This window comes from Amblyraja radiata, chromosome 26, assembly GCF_010909765.2.
Source record: "Amblyraja radiata isolate CabotCenter1 chromosome 26, sAmbRad1.1.pri, whole genome shotgun sequence".
NCBI lineage: Eukaryota > Metazoa > Chordata > Chondrichthyes > Rajiformes > Rajidae > Amblyraja > Amblyraja radiata.
This window is the reverse complement of record NC_045981.1, coordinates 25,313,806-25,330,755: the sequence shown is the minus strand read 5'-3', so window position 1 is coordinate 25,330,755 and position 16,950 is coordinate 25,313,806. Positions and strand designations below refer to the sequence as shown.

Here is a 16,950-nt window from a genome sequence, read left to right as displayed (position 1 = left end):
TATTTTCTGGACCTGTAATGGCACTGGAGTTAAACTGGGCATGATATTCAAGGCGTAATTCGACAAGTAATCCCATAGATAGACACAAAAAGCTGGAGTAACTCAGTGGGTCGGTTAGTAGCTCTGGAGAAAAGGAATAGGTGACCAAGAAGGGCCTCGACCCAAAATGTCACCTATTTTCTTCAGAGATGCTGAATGACCCATTGAGTTACTCCAGCTTTTTGTGTCTATCTTCGATATAAAGCAGCATTTGCAGTTCCTTCCTACATATGTAACGCCATGGTGCTGCCAGTCTCCAGCAGCTCCATTCGGGGAAATCCAATGCAAACCAGGTGACTCTTTAAGAGATCTGTTCACAAAACAATATGACACTGAACGCCCTATTGCCTGTTCCCTTGTCTCCCCATTCCACTCAAATTATGACCAGTCTCCCTTACAGTTCCAACTACTCATTGTGAGTTTGAAGAACAACGGCTCATTTTCCAACTGGATGTGTCATAGTCATCTATGCTCAACAATGAATTCGCAAATTTCATATTAGAGTATTGGAAGTTGGGATGTTATGTTACGTTATGTTATACTTTGGGCAGCACAAATACGCAGCTGGTAGAGCTGCTGCCTCACAGCGCCAGAATCCCAAGTTTGATCCTGACCTCAGGTGCTGACTGTGTGGAGTTTGCATGTTCTCCCTGTGACTTCGTGGGATTCCTCCGAATCCTACGATTTCCTCCCATGAAGACATGTGAGTTTGTAGGTTAATTGGCCTCTGTAAAACAGGCCAGTGTGTGTAGGGAGTGGATGAGAAAGAGGAATGTAAACTGTTTCACCGCCCAGAGATGCTGACTGACCTAGTTAGCATTTCCAACCCATCACTGTTCTGTCTTTGTGATATAAAAAATTATCTATCTTTCTATAAGAGGGAAAGCAAAAGCAATGGATTAAAATGAGAAAATATCTTTAAACGTTGGTAACCACCTTCGATGGAGTATCATCTGGAATGTTAGAGGTGACCATGAGGTGGCTGCTCTCACCCACTGGTGCAGGTGGGGAAAAGCATGGTCATCCATGGAGCCACAGTGATATTCCTTTGGAAGTGGCATTGTGTTGGCTTCCCCAGAACCCACATCATACATCAGCCTTGCAATGAAACTCTTGTTTTTTCCATAAATCCATAACACCTCTTCTCTAATATCTATCCTTTGCCCAACATTGATGAATCTCATGGGGCTTTCCTTGTTCCCTCACTGCAGGTACAATGGGGGAGACAGCTTTGCACATCGCAGCCATGCACGATAACAACAATGCAGTGATGGCACTCCTTCGGGTGGCTCCTGAGCTCATCAACATTTCCATCACGGGCAAGGTGTATGAAGGTACCGGCTGCTGGGCCTGGTGCCCATCGTTCTGTCGAGAGAATCAGCACCAAGATCAGGGATTTGGGTGGGGGAAGTGATCCAGAACCAAGCACTACTCCCAGATCAAGGGCAGTACCATGGCTCAGTAGTGAGTGAAGAACGCGAGTGAAAATGTAGTGAGTTGTGGGGAAGCGGACTGAGGTGTGGGGAGGTGGAGTGAGAAGATGGAGTGAGGACACAGGGAGAGGTGGTGCGGGATGGAGGGAGGTGGCAGAAGGGGGTGGAGAGTGGGATGATGGAGGGAGGGGTGGAGAGGTGTGAGGACGGAGTGAGTTGTGAGGTGTTGTGAGTTGGAGTGAGTTTTGTGGAGGCAAAGTGTGGCATGGGGAGGTGAGGTGAGGTGGCGGGAGACAGAGTGAGGTGAGGGGAGATAAAGTGAGGACTGGGGAGTAGGAAAGCGGTATAAGCAGTGGGTCAGAAACAGGAGGACTGGTTACTGAGTAAGTATGAATGATAGGCAGTGAGTTGGCTTGGGCATGTAATCTTTGAAAAGTGAGTGAGATTTTGGCAGTCTGAGTAAAGGGTCTGTCCCACTTTACGAGGTAATTCACAAATTCTCCCGAGTTTTCCCCTTGATTCAAACTCACAGAATGTTCATAACGGGTCCGTAGGAGTCCGTAGATATATCGTAAACCAGCCGTAGGTACGCGGGGCATCCACCCGACTTTTTTTACTGGTGGACATTTTTTATCAGGCTGGAAAAAACGTCCCGACTTACCTGATGCCCCGAGTACCTACGGCTGACATAATGAGCCACTACGATATATTTACGGACCCCAACATCCTCCCACGGACCCGTTACGAACATTCTGCGAGTTTGACTCAAGGGGAAAACTCGGGAGAATTCATGAATAACTTGGGAGAATTCGTCAATTACCTCGTCAAGTGGGACAGACCCTTTAATAGGTAATTAATCAAAGACCAGTTTTGAAATAACTGAATATTCGTTCTGCAAATAGGATTGACAGCCCTTCACATTGCCGTGGCAAATGAGAATGCGAGTCTAGTGAAAGAATTGATCAGCCGAGGAGCGGATGTGGCCACATCTCGGGCGACTGGAACCTTCTTCAGGCACAGTAGAGGGAGCATCGCGTACTATGGTGAGTGTACAATCTGTTCTGGCCCTGGTTCGGTATCAGAACCATGGCCACAACCCCAATCGAATCAGTGACTGTGTGAGTTCAATCCTAGTCCAAGTCCAAGTGAGTTTATTGTCATGTGTCCCTGTATAGGACAATGAAATTCTTGCTTTGCTTAAGCACACAGAAAATAGTAGGCATTTACTACAAAACAGATAAATGTGTCCATATACCATGATATAAATATATACACACATGAATAAATAAACTGATAGTGCAAATAACAGAAAGTGGTTGGTAATAATCAGAGTTTTGTCCGAGCCAGGTTTAATAGCCTGATGGCTGAGGGGAAGTAACTATTCCTGAACCTGGTTGTTGCAGTCTTCAGGCTCATGTACCTTCTACCTGAAGGTAGCAGGGAGATGAGTGTGTGGCCAGGATGGTGTGGGTCTTTGATGGTACTGCCAGCCTTTTTGAGACTACCAATAGATGAGTCTCCAAGTAACTTCCTTCATTTATATAGCTCCTTAAATGTTGAGGTTGCCCACAGGTTCTTCATTGACTGATTCTACAGGTGACATTAGGATTGGTGCCCAAAATCTAGATTGAGGATGTGAAGTCTGACGGATATATTAAAAGAGGAGGGAAGGATAGAAGATGGCCTTGCCCAGGGAGGCTGTATCTGATGTCAGGTTTAGAAACCTGACTCTCATAGTGATCACAAGAGATCAACGCTTGAGAATTGCAGAAGTGGAGGTTAAGGAATGGCGAGGCAATGATGGCTGTTCAGGAGGGTGGAATGGGATAGAAAATGGCTTGAAAGTTTCAATCCAAAGCTCCAACTTCACTTCATGAGCTTACTTGGTGATGCGTAACAAGCTTGTTACAATTTGTGATACTGGCAGCACAGTATTTATAGAGGGTAAACATCCCTCTAGTCGGATTTGAATCAAACTGAGATCATCAAAAACACCGGATGAAAACCTGGTAGCTCAGGGTCGATGATTTTTGGGATGACCTTTATGCCACAACTCCAACTTTGTAAAACTTTTCAAAGCAGAATCATTGTCAAACAATAATTTAATCATTTATGAAGATATTGGACCAAATGCTTTGTGAAATTGAGAGGACCCTGTTAACACCAGAATGAGATATTTCGGGAGAGAATCACAGGGGCTACATTTTCGTTAGCTGAGGAAGTGGTAGATTGATTACATTCGACAGTGATCATTCAAGAGAGAATTAGAGGAGTGCAAAGCAAATAGATTCACAAAAAAGGTACCAGACTGAGAGAAATATTGATGGACAAAAGCTGAGGTCCTACACTCCAGAAATGAAACTGATTTCTGGGATAGGGTGGGTAGCTGAGAGGGGAGGGTAACCCAGTTAATGTTTTCATGAAGTTACAAAAGGATTTGGATACATAGACAAAGAAAATAGGTGCAGGAGTAGGCCATTCGGCCCTTCGAGCCAGCAATTCAATATGATATCATGGTTCATCATCCTAAATCAGTGCCCCGTTCCTGCTTTCTCCCCATATTCCTTGATTCTGTTCGCCCCAAGAGCGCAATCTAACTCTCTCTTGAAAACATCCAGTGAATTAGCCTCCATTGCCTTCAGTGGCAGAGAATTCCACAGATTTCTTGGGTGTAGGGAAATTTCAAAAAAGGCCTGCAAGCATAATCCAAGGTTGAGGGCAAACTACATCTGTTACAGCAGCAGCCAACTGCAGGTTCCAGGTGGCCAGCCAGCCTCCTGTGTGTACAGGCTGCAGTGGGTCTGGATGCAAGCAGCACGTGCAGAGATGGGAATGTCATTCACTGACTGGCCACATGTTATGGAGAGATTCACACCAATATTAGATAAATATCTCAGATACAGTACAAGTGTATAGTCGCAGTATACACTGAGGCAGTATAGAGAGTCGTCAGTTTAGCAGCTTTTTCAAGTCTCAGTTGCTGTAAGGGCAGGGATCTTGATCTGACCATGAAGGTCTGTCATCCTGGCGGCAATGCAGGGTCGGCCTGGTTAAGTGTAGCTGTTGGTGTCCTCCATCGCTGTAGGCCGCGTCTAGTCCACATGCTCAACCTCTTGATTTTAAAATCCTGCTGCTCACCTATAAATCACTACATGATTTAGGGCCAAAGTATATCACTGGCATGCTTCCACTATATAAGCCTTCTAGACCGCTAAGATCTTCTGAAACCAATCTGTTAGTGATTCCCAGAGTAAATACAAAACATGGGAAAGCAGGATTTAGTTACTATGCAACAAATAGCTGGAATAAACTTCCTGAAGATTTAAGACTTGCCTCAACTTTGACCACTTTTAAAACAAGACTGAAAACTTTTATGTTTACTTTAGCTTTCAGCTAAATCTTAACTACATTGCACTTTTAACTTTTGCACTTTTTATAATGCATTTTTAATTTTGCTTTTCTTTTCTTTTAGTTCTATTTTATTTCATTTTATTATTTCATTTATTGTATGACATGTTTTTATGTGAAGCACTTTGAGTCTGCCTCGTGTATGAAATGTGCTATATAAATAAAGTTGCCTTGCCTTGCCTTGCCTTGCCTCTTGGAGCGGTGCCTGGTCCAGCCGAACCCCTGGTTGTTGCATGGCCTCCTGCGGCCCACTCCACCATCGAGGTAGTGCGCTCAATCCTGCAACCAGTCTACTTACCCCACCTCTAGGTGAGGGTATGAGCCGGGCCTTCCGGGCGAGTTCTGGTCCACGCCGCGTTTTCCATCCATGGCGGGCAAGTTCCCGGTCTCGGGTGGGCGAGTCAAACTGATTCTGAAGAAGGGTCTCGATCCAAAACGTCACCTCTTCCTTTTAACCACAGATGCTGCCTGACCAACTGAGTTACTCCGGTATTTTGTATCTATCTTCAGTGTAAACCAACATCTGCAGTTCCGTCCTACACACTGAATCATAGAGTCCGAATCGGAGCTCAACAAATTCATCTTCCAGTAACCAACTATTTTCCTCTTCACAGACATTGTTGAATATTTCTGCTTCAATTTGGGGTTTTTTCCTTTGTCTCTTCTGTCTCCAACTGATGGAATCGAGAGTAATTGTTATCCTGAGATCTTTGGGCTGCACCCTATCATGGACTTCATTCTCTACTGCTACAAGCTTGTTTTCTGTTTTCCCTTTCTGACCCAAAACGTTGGCTATTTGTCTCTCGTGAGGCTGCCTGACCCACTGAGCACATCTAGTCCTGACTGCGGGTCTCAACCCAAAACACCAACAATGATTTTCCCTCATGGTTGCTGCTTGACCCATAGAGTTTCCAGCATCTGCAATCTTGGGTGTCAACATACCCAGCTTTTGATTCCGGTTACACTCCTCCAAGTTTCACTTCTGGCTCCATTTGCTTTTCAGGAGAACACCTATTGTCCTTTGCCGCTTGTGTTGGAAACAAAGAGATAGTCCGAATTTTTATTGAAAATGGAGCGGACATTGCAGCACAAGATTGCTTGGGTAAGGGCAAAGCTGGATGTGACTGAATGCCAGTGATATGGATTGGAATGGAATACTTTATTGGAATGGAATAAGCGCACAGTGTAATTCTTTGCTGCATACCCAATGTATACAAATAGCAACCTACGGCGCTGACAAAGTTACCAAGCACGCCGGCTCCACCTTTTGTTCTTTTGTGGAAGATATCAGAGCACGTACATGATCGCCTTTGGAGGGAGACAGGTGCTTGGGTCAAGTCCATTGCCTGCAAACTTCAGTCGCCTCTGAAATCCAAAGTTTTCATAGGAACTGGGATTGGGGCCATTGCAGAAGGGGAGGGGGAAATTGAGGCTTCAGTTGTAGCCCAGGGTAAATCAAGGGCTGGAATGATTGGAGCAAAGGCTTGGGGGACAGGAGCAGACGGTGGCAATGAGATGGGGAGTGTGGGTAGAGGTAGGGAGAGAAATATAATCGGCATGTGCGGTGCCAGAATTTGAAAGGTAAGTAATGGATTTTTCTGACAGGAGTTTTAATCCAGTTGGGAAAACCTTATTGTTCAGCAGTTCATGGCCAACGAACTGCAGTTACTGTTACTAAAGTGCAGAAACCCAGCAGCCCAGCCTCTCACAACATGATCCCAAAAGAACAAAATGATAATTCCAGGATAATCGAGACATAAGAGGCTGCAGATGTTGAAATCTTTCAGTAAAAAACAAACTGATGGAGGAACTCAGCAGATCAGCCAACATTTGTGGAGGAATTGGACATTTTCGATCGAGGACAAAAATAACCTGGGGTTCTATAGGCCAGTGAAGCTCAAGTCAGTGGCAGGGAAACTACTGGAGACAATTCTTTGAGATAGGATTTACTCCCATTGGCAGAGAATGGGCTAATTCGGGATAGCCAGCACGGCTTTGTACATGGCTGATCGTGTCTCACTAACTTGATTGAGTTCTTTGAGGAGGTGTAGGAAATTGATGGATAGGGCAGTGGACTTTGTATACATGGATTTCTGCAAGGCTTTTGAGAAGGTCCCTCATCGTAGGCTGATCCAAAAGATTAAGATTTATGGTGCTCACAATGACATGCTCGTATGGATTCAGAACTGGCTTATTCATAGAAGACAGAGGGTTGTGGTAGATGGTGGATATTCCGACTGGAAGTCTGTGACCAGTGGAGATCCACAGGGATCTGTGATGGGACCACTGCTGTTTGCGATATATATTAATGACCTAGACATGAGATGGATTGATGACCCAGTTTCCTGACAGTGAGGAATGCTGTCAGAAGATACAGTAGGATATAGATCAGCTGCTGAAATGGGCAGATAAATGGCTAATGGAGTTTAACCTGCATCAGTGTGAGGTGGGAGGTTGCACTTTGGGAAGTTGAATGTAAGGTGAGAGAATGTAGTTAATGGCAAGACCCTTAATAGCATTGATGTGCAGAACAATCTTGGAGTCCAAGTTCACAGCTCACTGAAGGCGGCAACACGAGTAGGTAGGGTGGTAATGAAGGCATATGGTATGCTTGCCCTCACTGGTTGGGGCATTAAATATAAGACTCAGGAAGTCATGATGCAGCTATAGGACTTTGGTTAGGCCGTATCTGGAGTATTGCGTGCAATTCTGGTCACCCCATTAGAGGAAAGATGTGAAGAGCTGGTGCAGAGGAGGTTTAGCAGAATGCTGCTGGATTAGAGGGTTTGTGCAACAGGCAGATTATGAAGATACTTGGATTGTTTTCTCTGGAATGTCAGAGGTTGAGGTGGGATTTGATAGGTATTTAAAATTATGAGAGGCATGGATAGGATAGACATAGAACCTTTTACCCAGGGTTGAAATGTCGAACACTAGAGGGCATAGCAATAAGGTGGGAATGAGAAAGTTAATTGGAGATGTGCAAGGCAAGTTTTTTACTCAGAGAATAGTGGAGGCCTGGAGCATAGTGCCTGGGGTGGTGTTGGAGGTACATACGATAGTGGCGTTTAAGAGGCTTTTTAGATAGGCTCATGGAGGTGCAGCGAATAGAGGGATATGGATAAGACCTGTTTAATTTAGCATCATGTTCAACACAAACATTTTGGGCTGAAGGGCCAGTTCCTGTGTTCCACAATTCCATGTTCTATCTGCTGAGTTACAACTGGTACCCCCTGTTTCCTCTGTCAGTAGAAAATAGACCTAAGTCTTTGATGGTCTTTGTGGACAGTTCTGTTTCTGTGCCCAATCTACGTGACAGATTGAGGTGGGAACGGTTCTGTAAAATGCCAAGCAACCATTGGTTTGTGGGAGTGAAGATCGGAGGAGAGAGATTGCGTTTAACTGGTAAGAATGAAAGCGTGATCCATTCCCATTCATTTGAAATACCTCCATTCTGATATTCTTTTACCAGGTAATACTGTCCTACATGTTCTGGTGCTGCAGCCAAACAGTGTCCTTGTCCCACAAATGTATGATTTAATTCTGTCCTATGATGACCCTGAGAATGAGATTCCAGTTGACATGATCATCAACAAGAATGGCCTGTCTCCCATCAAGCTCTCTGCATCTGAAGGAAACATTCAGGTCAGGAGCTCTTGGTTTCTATTTTCTTGTAGTTGATATTCATGTTGGATAATTAATAGACTCTGCAGTCAACTCTTTTCTTTAAGTCAAGTCAAGTTTATTGTCATATGCACAAGTACAGTCAGGTACAATGGAAAGCTTGCTTGCTTGATCAGTAGTACATAGGTTAGGTTAGTTGAGGGATACAGTGCCGAAACAGGCCCTTCATCCCACCGAGCCTGCAAGGGCCAGCGATTCCCACACACTAACACTATCCTACACACATTAGGGACGATTTACATTTATACCAAGCTAATTAGCCTACAAACCTTTACGTCTTTGGAGTACATACTGTACTCAGGCAACACACAAAACATAAATTATACATACATTATACTTATATTGTGCAAGACTGTGAAAATAAATAGATTGTACTAAAACAAGATATCAGTGCAAAACACAATTAGAAACACAATGCATGGTAGTGCAAAAGCTGATCTGTTATATTCTGTTGCTGTTAAGGTTCTTGGGTTGTGCGAGTTGCTTCAAGTTTCTGATGGTTGTAGGAAAGTATAGAAATTGAATTAATCCTTGCTCATCCTTGACCCTTGGTCAGAACTGGATAAAAGGAGCTTATTAAGCTGCAGTGGGAGGGAGGGGTGGGGGGGGTGGGGGGGGGGGGGGGGGGGTGGAGATGGGAAGTACCTGACTGGATAAACCTAGATGGCCAGTGGGTTAGGCTGTTGTCAAAAACATTTGTTGAGGAATGAGATGTGTCTGAGGAAGTGGGTTTTGATCAACATCTTATCAAAGACACAAAGGAAAGAGACACCATTGAGAGTGATCAAATCTGCAGACACAGAGAAAAATCCTGTTAGAGGGCAGAGTTTTTCAGGTTATGCATTCCTGGAAGAGACACTGCAGTGACTTCAACATAACAACAGAAAGTACAGCAAAGACTCAGCAGATCAGGTACAGCTGTGGGAATTGAAACAGCGACTGTTTTTCTGTTAAATCTGTTTCTCTTTCCACAGTTACGGCCTGACCTGAGAAATTGCAGCATATTCTGTTTTTATTTTAGATTTCCAGCATCTGCAGTTTTTGATTGTTTTTATTTTAACATTATACTTCTGCATCCCAAACTATAGAAATGCTATGGACTCATCAATAAGTTTCAAACACAATTGATCAGGGTGATACCAGATTTTCAAAGTGTGCATGCTGAAGCTGTTTTCCTTAAAAAGAAATTTGAAGTGGGAGCGGATGGAGGTCTCTGAAAGTTAGGAAAGGTGTGGAACAGGTATTTCCGTTTAGAAACATAGAAACATAGAAAATAGGTGCAGGAGTAGGCCATTCGGCCGTTCGAACCAGCAATTTGATCATGGCTAATCATTAGAAAAAAAAATGTCCTCATCTCAGTCCTAAATCGCCTACTCCTTATTTTCTTAAACTGAGACTCCTGGTTTCTGTGATTCTAAGATGACAGGTTGTATTGATAAAACCATCACATTCTATTGCATTGGTAGATTTTCTGGGTGTTTACATTTAGTTTGTGCTTTAATGAAGTCTAGAGGTTTTACAGTTGACAAATGAGAGAGGAAGTATTCAAATGTAATGCTCCAATGCCCTCAAGTGTGGGGCACAGCCTTGATGGACAGTTGGTCTTTTGTCCCTTGTCAATATCAGATGTCTATGCGACAGTGTGAAGCTGACATTAGTGAAGCTTCATCATCTCTGTGTTCCTGATTCCATCAGCCATTCCTTTCCCATTCCACCGCTGTCTTGTTTTATCCTTGCTAGATGTTCCAGCACCTGTTGATGAGGAAGGAGCTGGATGCCCCGAGGACCTATGGTCCTCTGTGCACCATGTACTACAACCTCTCCGAGATCGACTCGTGGGGCGATGACAACTCAGTGTTGCAGCTGGTGATCTCTAGTGAAAACAAGGAGGTAAGAGGAAGAACTGTTTGGGAGAAGAGTGACTTTACAAAACAAGCACAGAAAGTCAATATCCTACTATAGAAAGAGAAAATGCTGGAAGTACTCAGCGGGTCAGGCTGCATCTGTACAGAGAGAAGCATTTATTGTTTTGGGTATGAGCTCCTTTGTCAAAACTGGGAAACACAGGTAAAAAAGGTTTAAATGTTAGTTACTGAAAAGATGGTGGAAGCAATGGAAGGGGCCAAGTGGTAACAGGGATAACTTTTAACCTTTTCACATAAAGGGTGGTGGGTGTATAGAACGAGCTGCCAGACGGGTAAGTTGAGGCAGGGATTATCGCAATGTTTTAAGAAAGATTTAGACAGGTACATGGATAGGACGGGTTTTGAGGGATATGGGCCAAACGGAGGCAGGTGGGACTAGTGTAGATGGGACATGATGGCCAGTGTGGGCAAGTTGGGCCAAAGGACCTGTTTTCACACTGTAGTACTTGATGACTCCATGATAGGGTGAGACCAAGCTGTTGAATACTGAATATGCTCATTTGCCAGTGTTGTTTGTTGTCAATTACAGACCTGTGATACTTTCCCAGTTCTGATGAATCGTTGACATTGATTCTGTTTGCCTTCCACAGATGCTGCCTGACCTCCTGAGCGTTTCCTGCATTTTCTGATTTTATTTCATGTTTCCAGCATCTGCAATAGTTCTAATCTTTAGTTAATTCCTCCTATCTCACTGCGTAGGCACTGAAGATTTTCCGCCTTTCCCCAATGAAAGAACTCATCCTCTTGAAGTGGAATAACTATGCAATATATTATTTCCGGATCTTGGCTTTCCTCTACCTTATTTACATCACCATCTTCACATTCTGCTGCACTTATCGGCCACTTAAACCAAGACCTGACAATGCAACCAGTGAGAAGGACTCCACAATATACATTGAGAGAACATTACAGGTTAGTACATGGTGTATCCCCATCCCAGTTCTCACCAGCGTTCTAGCTGCACTGTCACATTCCATAACAGTTTGGAGTCAAAGGCCATGATATAATGTCAGCATTTTGTTGATGTGGGGTTATCCTGATAAAGAGTGCAAGCACAGAGTTAAGATGGTAGAATAGGCTGATGTTTGATGTAGTGTCCACCCTGGTGTAGAGGCACAAATGTAGGTTGATACAGAGAAGAGTTAAATAACTTGATTGTGTTCTAAAATAGTGAGGTTAATACACGTTGAGGCTCATGAGATGTGCGTTTCTTGGTATTCTGTTTTCAGTGTGAATCACGCATTATAAAGTCATTGCATACCAATTGTGTATTTATTTTTCAGTAAACACTTGCACAGTGGGGCAGCTGATAAGAGTTGTTATCTCACAGTTCCAGAGACCCAAGTTCAGTCCTGCCCACAGGTGCTGTCTCTTTGGTGTTTGCGCGTTCTCCCTGTGACTTTGTTGATTTTCCCAGATGCTCTGGTTTCCAAAATTGTGGGGGTTGCTAGATAAACTGGCTATCGTAAATTGCCTAGCGTGTAGGTGAGTGGACGAATCTGAGAGGAGTTGATGGGAATGTGAGGAGAATAAAATGGGATTTGTGTTGGTTGAGCGTAAAAGGATGGTTGATGTGGCAAGGTCTTCAGTCCTTTCGGGGATATTCTCCAATACAATACAATACAATACCGTTTATTTGTCATTTGAACCTCACATGAAGTTCAAACGAAATTTGGTTTCTGCAGTCATACAAGAAAAGAACCAAGACACACACCAACACAATTTACACAAACATCCATCACAGTGAATCTCCTCCTCACTGTGATGGAAGGCAAAGTCTTGCCTCTCCCCTGCTCTCCATTCTTCTCCCGAAGTCAAAGTCAAAGCCCTCGACGGGCGCTAGCAAGTCCCACGGCCACTTAAAGCTGCGCCGGGCGATGTAAGGCTCTGCTCCGGGTCTTGATGTTGGAGCCCCCGGCGGGCGCTACCAAGTCCCGCGGCTGTTTAAGCCGCGCCGGGCGATGTAAGGCCCCGCTCCAGGTCACTCTCAACCCCGCAATTCGAGCGGGAGAAGTCGCCATTGCCGGTGCCCTGCAAAGCGGTCTCCCACCGGAGTCGGAGTCGGGTCGCAGCAGCGTGCCACCGCAGCTCTCCACGCTCCGAAGCCGGCCAGCTCCACGATGGTAGGTCCGCAGCTCCACAGGCTCCGTGACTTGAGCTGTCGTTCCGGTTGGAGGCCGCTCCACGGCGCTAGGCCCCAACGGCAACGAAGACCCGACAGGGAAAAGATCGGGTCTCCGTACAGGGAAGAGATCTAAAAGTTTCCCCCACCCACCACACCCCCCACACCCCACACATACACAGTCAAAAACCCACCACAAACTATACCCTCAACAGGACAATAAAATTAAAAAAAAGACAGACGGACTGCAGAGGCCGCTGCGACGTCGGTCGCGCCGCCCACCCAAGGCTTTAATATAGCTGCAGCAGAGGAGAGAGACAGCAGGGGAAGACATAAGGATCTTGGATCATGGTCCACAGCTTACAAATCCTAATGGATGACACCACTGCAAGGTAAAATGTACCATGTGCTGCTAGGGTTAGGACATCCTCGAGGGCAACCATTGGCAGCGGAGGACAGGAAGTTGCTGAGATGCTGATCTCCAGGAATGACACTGTAATCTGCAGGTTAACCTGAACCTAGGCGTCTTGTGGGAATCCGTTTGCTGGGGACCCTTGCTCAGATTTGTTATACATTTGGTTGGTGAGAAAAATTTAACAGTTACTGACGATGGATTTAGAACGGAATCAAATGGAGCCCAAAAGACCTTAAGCTGGGAGTAGTTGCTATAAAATTAAGTTCTCAAACTATGAGTCATGGCCCACAGTGGATTGGAACCCCTTACTGGCAGGTTGTTGGTCTTGCTGGAGGCTGGGGGCATATTCACCCTGCAGGCATTGCTGTCCACTCTCATTAAGACTACTCTTGGGTGTAGATGCCTGGATCCTGAGGGTTTGGGGAAATGGCAGGCGTGGTCTGTCCTATCCCTAGGAAATATCAATCCCACAGTGGCTGGAGAGTTGGATGAGAGTGGGTGATGGGAGAGGGATTGGGGGTAACAGATGGATCTAATGGAGAAGAGCAGGGAGAGGCAGAACGGGGTGTCATTGGGGTAGTTGGAGAGAGAGATGGAGGAGTGGGAGATAGAAGAGGGGAGAGGATGGGGAGAAATGATTGGGGAATGGGGCTCTGGGCGAGGGAAGAATGGGATTGTTAGGGGAAGCGAGTTGGAGGGGAGGGGGTGAGGAAGAGAGTGTGGGCAATGGTATGTGTGTGTGCGGAGTGGGACTGTGCAGAACACTTAATCCTAATACCAGAGTTTCTAGGTCTAACTTTCGCATTTTCCACTCGGTTATATCCAAGAACTATTACTGTCCAATCATAAAGTCCATAGGTTTTCACTCATTGGAGATCCTGAGACCTAAGTCATAGATTGAATATTTCCAACTAATTTGACAGCAGATAAAATGCCTAATAACTGGTCACATTTTAGTGCAATTAATGACTTTTTAGTCATTAAATTTTTTCGACCAGAGGACGGTTTATATGGCTGAAACAGATTGGTAAATGTTGTCATAGTCAAACATGGAATGGGTATTGAGAAGACCGCTATTGCTTATGGACCCTGGCACAGAAAGATTACAAATCCCCACCTTAAGAAGATTTTGTGGTTCTCCTCACAATATGAAACGGTGTTGGTAGACAAAAATGCTGGAGAAACTCAACGGGTGAGGCAGCATCTATGGAGCAAAGGAAATCGGCAACGTTTCAGCCCGAGACATTGCCTATTTTCTTCACTCCACAGATGCTGCCTCACCCACTGAGTTTCTCCAGCATTTTTGTCTACCTTCGATTTTCCAGCATCTGCAGTTCCTTCTTAAACATGAAACAGTGTTGGTTGCTTTCAAGTCAGAGGTCGAGATTGTCAGTTTTTACACAGTGACATTTAAAGATGGAAGTCAACAGGAACGCCCTCCTTGTGAGGCAAAGGTCAAGCACCTACTGACGTGTCTATCACCTGCTGTTATGTGCCCTAAATTGATTTGCTATAAATCATCTTTATCCAAGTCATCTTAATTTGGGATGCTCTCATGGTTGTTAAATTAATAAATGGCACTTGAGAGTTTTGTCGGCACAAGGCCCTAAGTTTGTGACCAGGATTCAATTGGCAGTTCTGTGATGAATTGCACACCCTCATCTCCATCCTTGAATGTTTGGTCTGCAACAATGTTAATTTTACCTGGTAACTACAGGACAGAATGTGTAGTGGGGCCAGTGGTGTTCCTGGTGTTTGAATGAAGTGCTGGTTAACCTTTGAGTGCACATCATTGAGAGGCTGTGTCTTGTGCAGCTGTGTGGAAATGATCAGAGGATGCGCCTGTAAATGCCTAATATTCATAATTTCAGAAGTTCCGTTTTGTTGTTTATTGTCAATGTGTACCGAGATACAGTGATAAGCTTTTTGTTGTGTGCTAACCAGTCAGCAGAAAGACAATACATGATTACAACCAATCCATTTACAGTGTGTAGATACATGATATTTGAATAGCGTTCAGTGCAAGGTAAAGGTAAAGCCAGCAAAGTCCGATCGAGGATAGTCTGAGGGTCATTAAAGAGGTAGGTAGCCGTTCAGCACTGCCCCCTAGTTGTGATAGGATGATTCAGTTGCCTGATGACAGCTGGGAAGAAACTGTCCCTGAATCTGGTGATGTTTGTTTACACATTTCTATACCTTTTGCCTAATGGGAGAGGGGGAAGAGAGAATGGCCAGAGTCTGGCTCGTCCTTGATTATGCTGCTGGCCTTGCTGAGCCTTTTCTATTTCCCTTTGTACCTCTGACTCAGCTCATGAATTTGTAATTATCATCTCAACAAAAGGAATATACAACAAAGTAAACCTTCATTCGTGAAACAATCTTTAATGTTTTTGACCATTTTGGCAGGAAAGCTACGTGACCAGTGAAGACCACTTGCGATTGTTGGGCGAGATTATCAGCGTATTTGGAGCAATTGCCATCCTGTTTTTGGAGGTAAGAAATGTCCCACGTTCACCCTCTCCAGCTCACTGAGACAATGCTACACTACAACGTGTAGTGTAGCATTGTAGCTACACTACTACATTTCAGGGAGCAATTCTCCCTGAAATTATGGACCAGATGGACCTCTTAAAGTAGCTACAGGAGAGGTAACCTTCTCCATTGTTTGCATGTAAATGGTTCTCCAATCTAGCTGAAGGGCAGGTGCAAAAATGGCCAGAGCTGCCATCAGCATTACAGCACTGGCTTTTAGTTCCCCAGGAGTGGTGTTTCAGTGTCCAATATCAGTGTCTACTATCTATATCATTGGAGACATTCGGATTATCTTCAATCGGACTTTACTGCACTTTATCTTGCACCAAACATTATTCACGTTATTCCCTTTATCATGTATCTGTACACCGTGATTGGCTCGATTGTAATACTTAATTGTCTTTCCGCTGACTAGCTGGTTAGCATGCAACAAAAGCTTTTCACTGCACCTCGGTACACGTGACAATGACCTAAACTAAACTAAACTTCAACACTGCAATGATACAAAGTCACGGAACGATTTACAGGGTGATCTAAACAAAATTTGCCACAGGAAGTGCTTCTTGTCCATCTGTTGCTTGCCTTTTTATGAAGTGATAATTGTTAGTAATAACCAATCAATATACAATATAAACTTAATTAGCAATGGTTCCTTCAAATTTTTATTGTTGGAGATTTTCAATTATTGATGTAGAAACCTATAACACTGTTTCCATCGGATCCAGCATCAGCAGGAACACAATGACAGCTGTCTTTTTATTTATGTACAATTAATGTGACGGAGATTTGACCTCCAAGACCTGATCCTGTTTCACACTTGGCACTTCAATGACATCAATGAATCACATAGTTCTGCAAGTGACCACTGTTTGAGGGTTGTTCGTTATTCATGGGTCAACCTTGCTTTATTTATACCGTGCTAAGAGGAACTCCTGTCTAAGGAAGTCCCTCTACTTATTTGGACCATCCAAGCCCAAGCACCAACAAAGAAATACCAACCCTGACCACCTTGTATCCTTTTGGTCCTGGTTCCTACCTCTCCTCTCCTGAGTCGGACATCAAGTCCCATCTCAAGAATCCAACGCTTGATCCAGAGTCTCAACCCAAAACGTCACATCCATCACAGTGGATTCCACCCTCACTGTGATGGAAGGCAATAAAGTTCAATCTTCTTCCTCTTTGTTCTCCATCCGCAGTCAGGGCGATCAAAGCCCTCGCAGCCGACAATCGAAACTGCGGCGTCGGGGTGGTTGAAACTCTCTCTGCGGCATGGACCTCCCAAATCGGCCTCTTCTTATCAGATGCCGGGGGCTTCACGATGTTAAAGTCCACAGGCCCCGCGGTTGGAGTTTCCATCCCTGGCAAAGGGATCGCAAGCTCTGCGATCGCAAG

General features: G+C 44.6%; 1 protein-coding gene across 1 annotated transcript in view; it reads left to right on the top strand.

The window, feature by feature from the left end:
- Window positions 1-1,253: 1,253 nt before the first annotated feature.
- LOC116988069 (transient receptor potential cation channel subfamily V member 6-like) overlaps window positions 1,254-16,950 on the top strand; it is a 33,568-nt gene continuing 17,871 nt past the window's right edge. Inside the window, exons 1-7 of the mRNA XM_033044514.1 lie at window positions 1,254-1,373; window positions 2,375-2,515; window positions 5,884-5,982; window positions 8,353-8,525; window positions 10,305-10,454; window positions 11,189-11,401; window positions 15,433-15,519. Of these exons, the coding sequence (XP_032900405.1) occupies window positions 1,256-1,373; window positions 2,375-2,515; window positions 5,884-5,982; window positions 8,353-8,525; window positions 10,305-10,454; window positions 11,189-11,401; window positions 15,433-15,519 (981 nt within the window). The 5' untranslated portion in view covers window positions 1,254-1,255. The remainder of the gene's footprint in view (window positions 1,374-2,374; window positions 2,516-5,883; window positions 5,983-8,352; window positions 8,526-10,304; window positions 10,455-11,188; window positions 11,402-15,432; window positions 15,520-16,950) is intronic.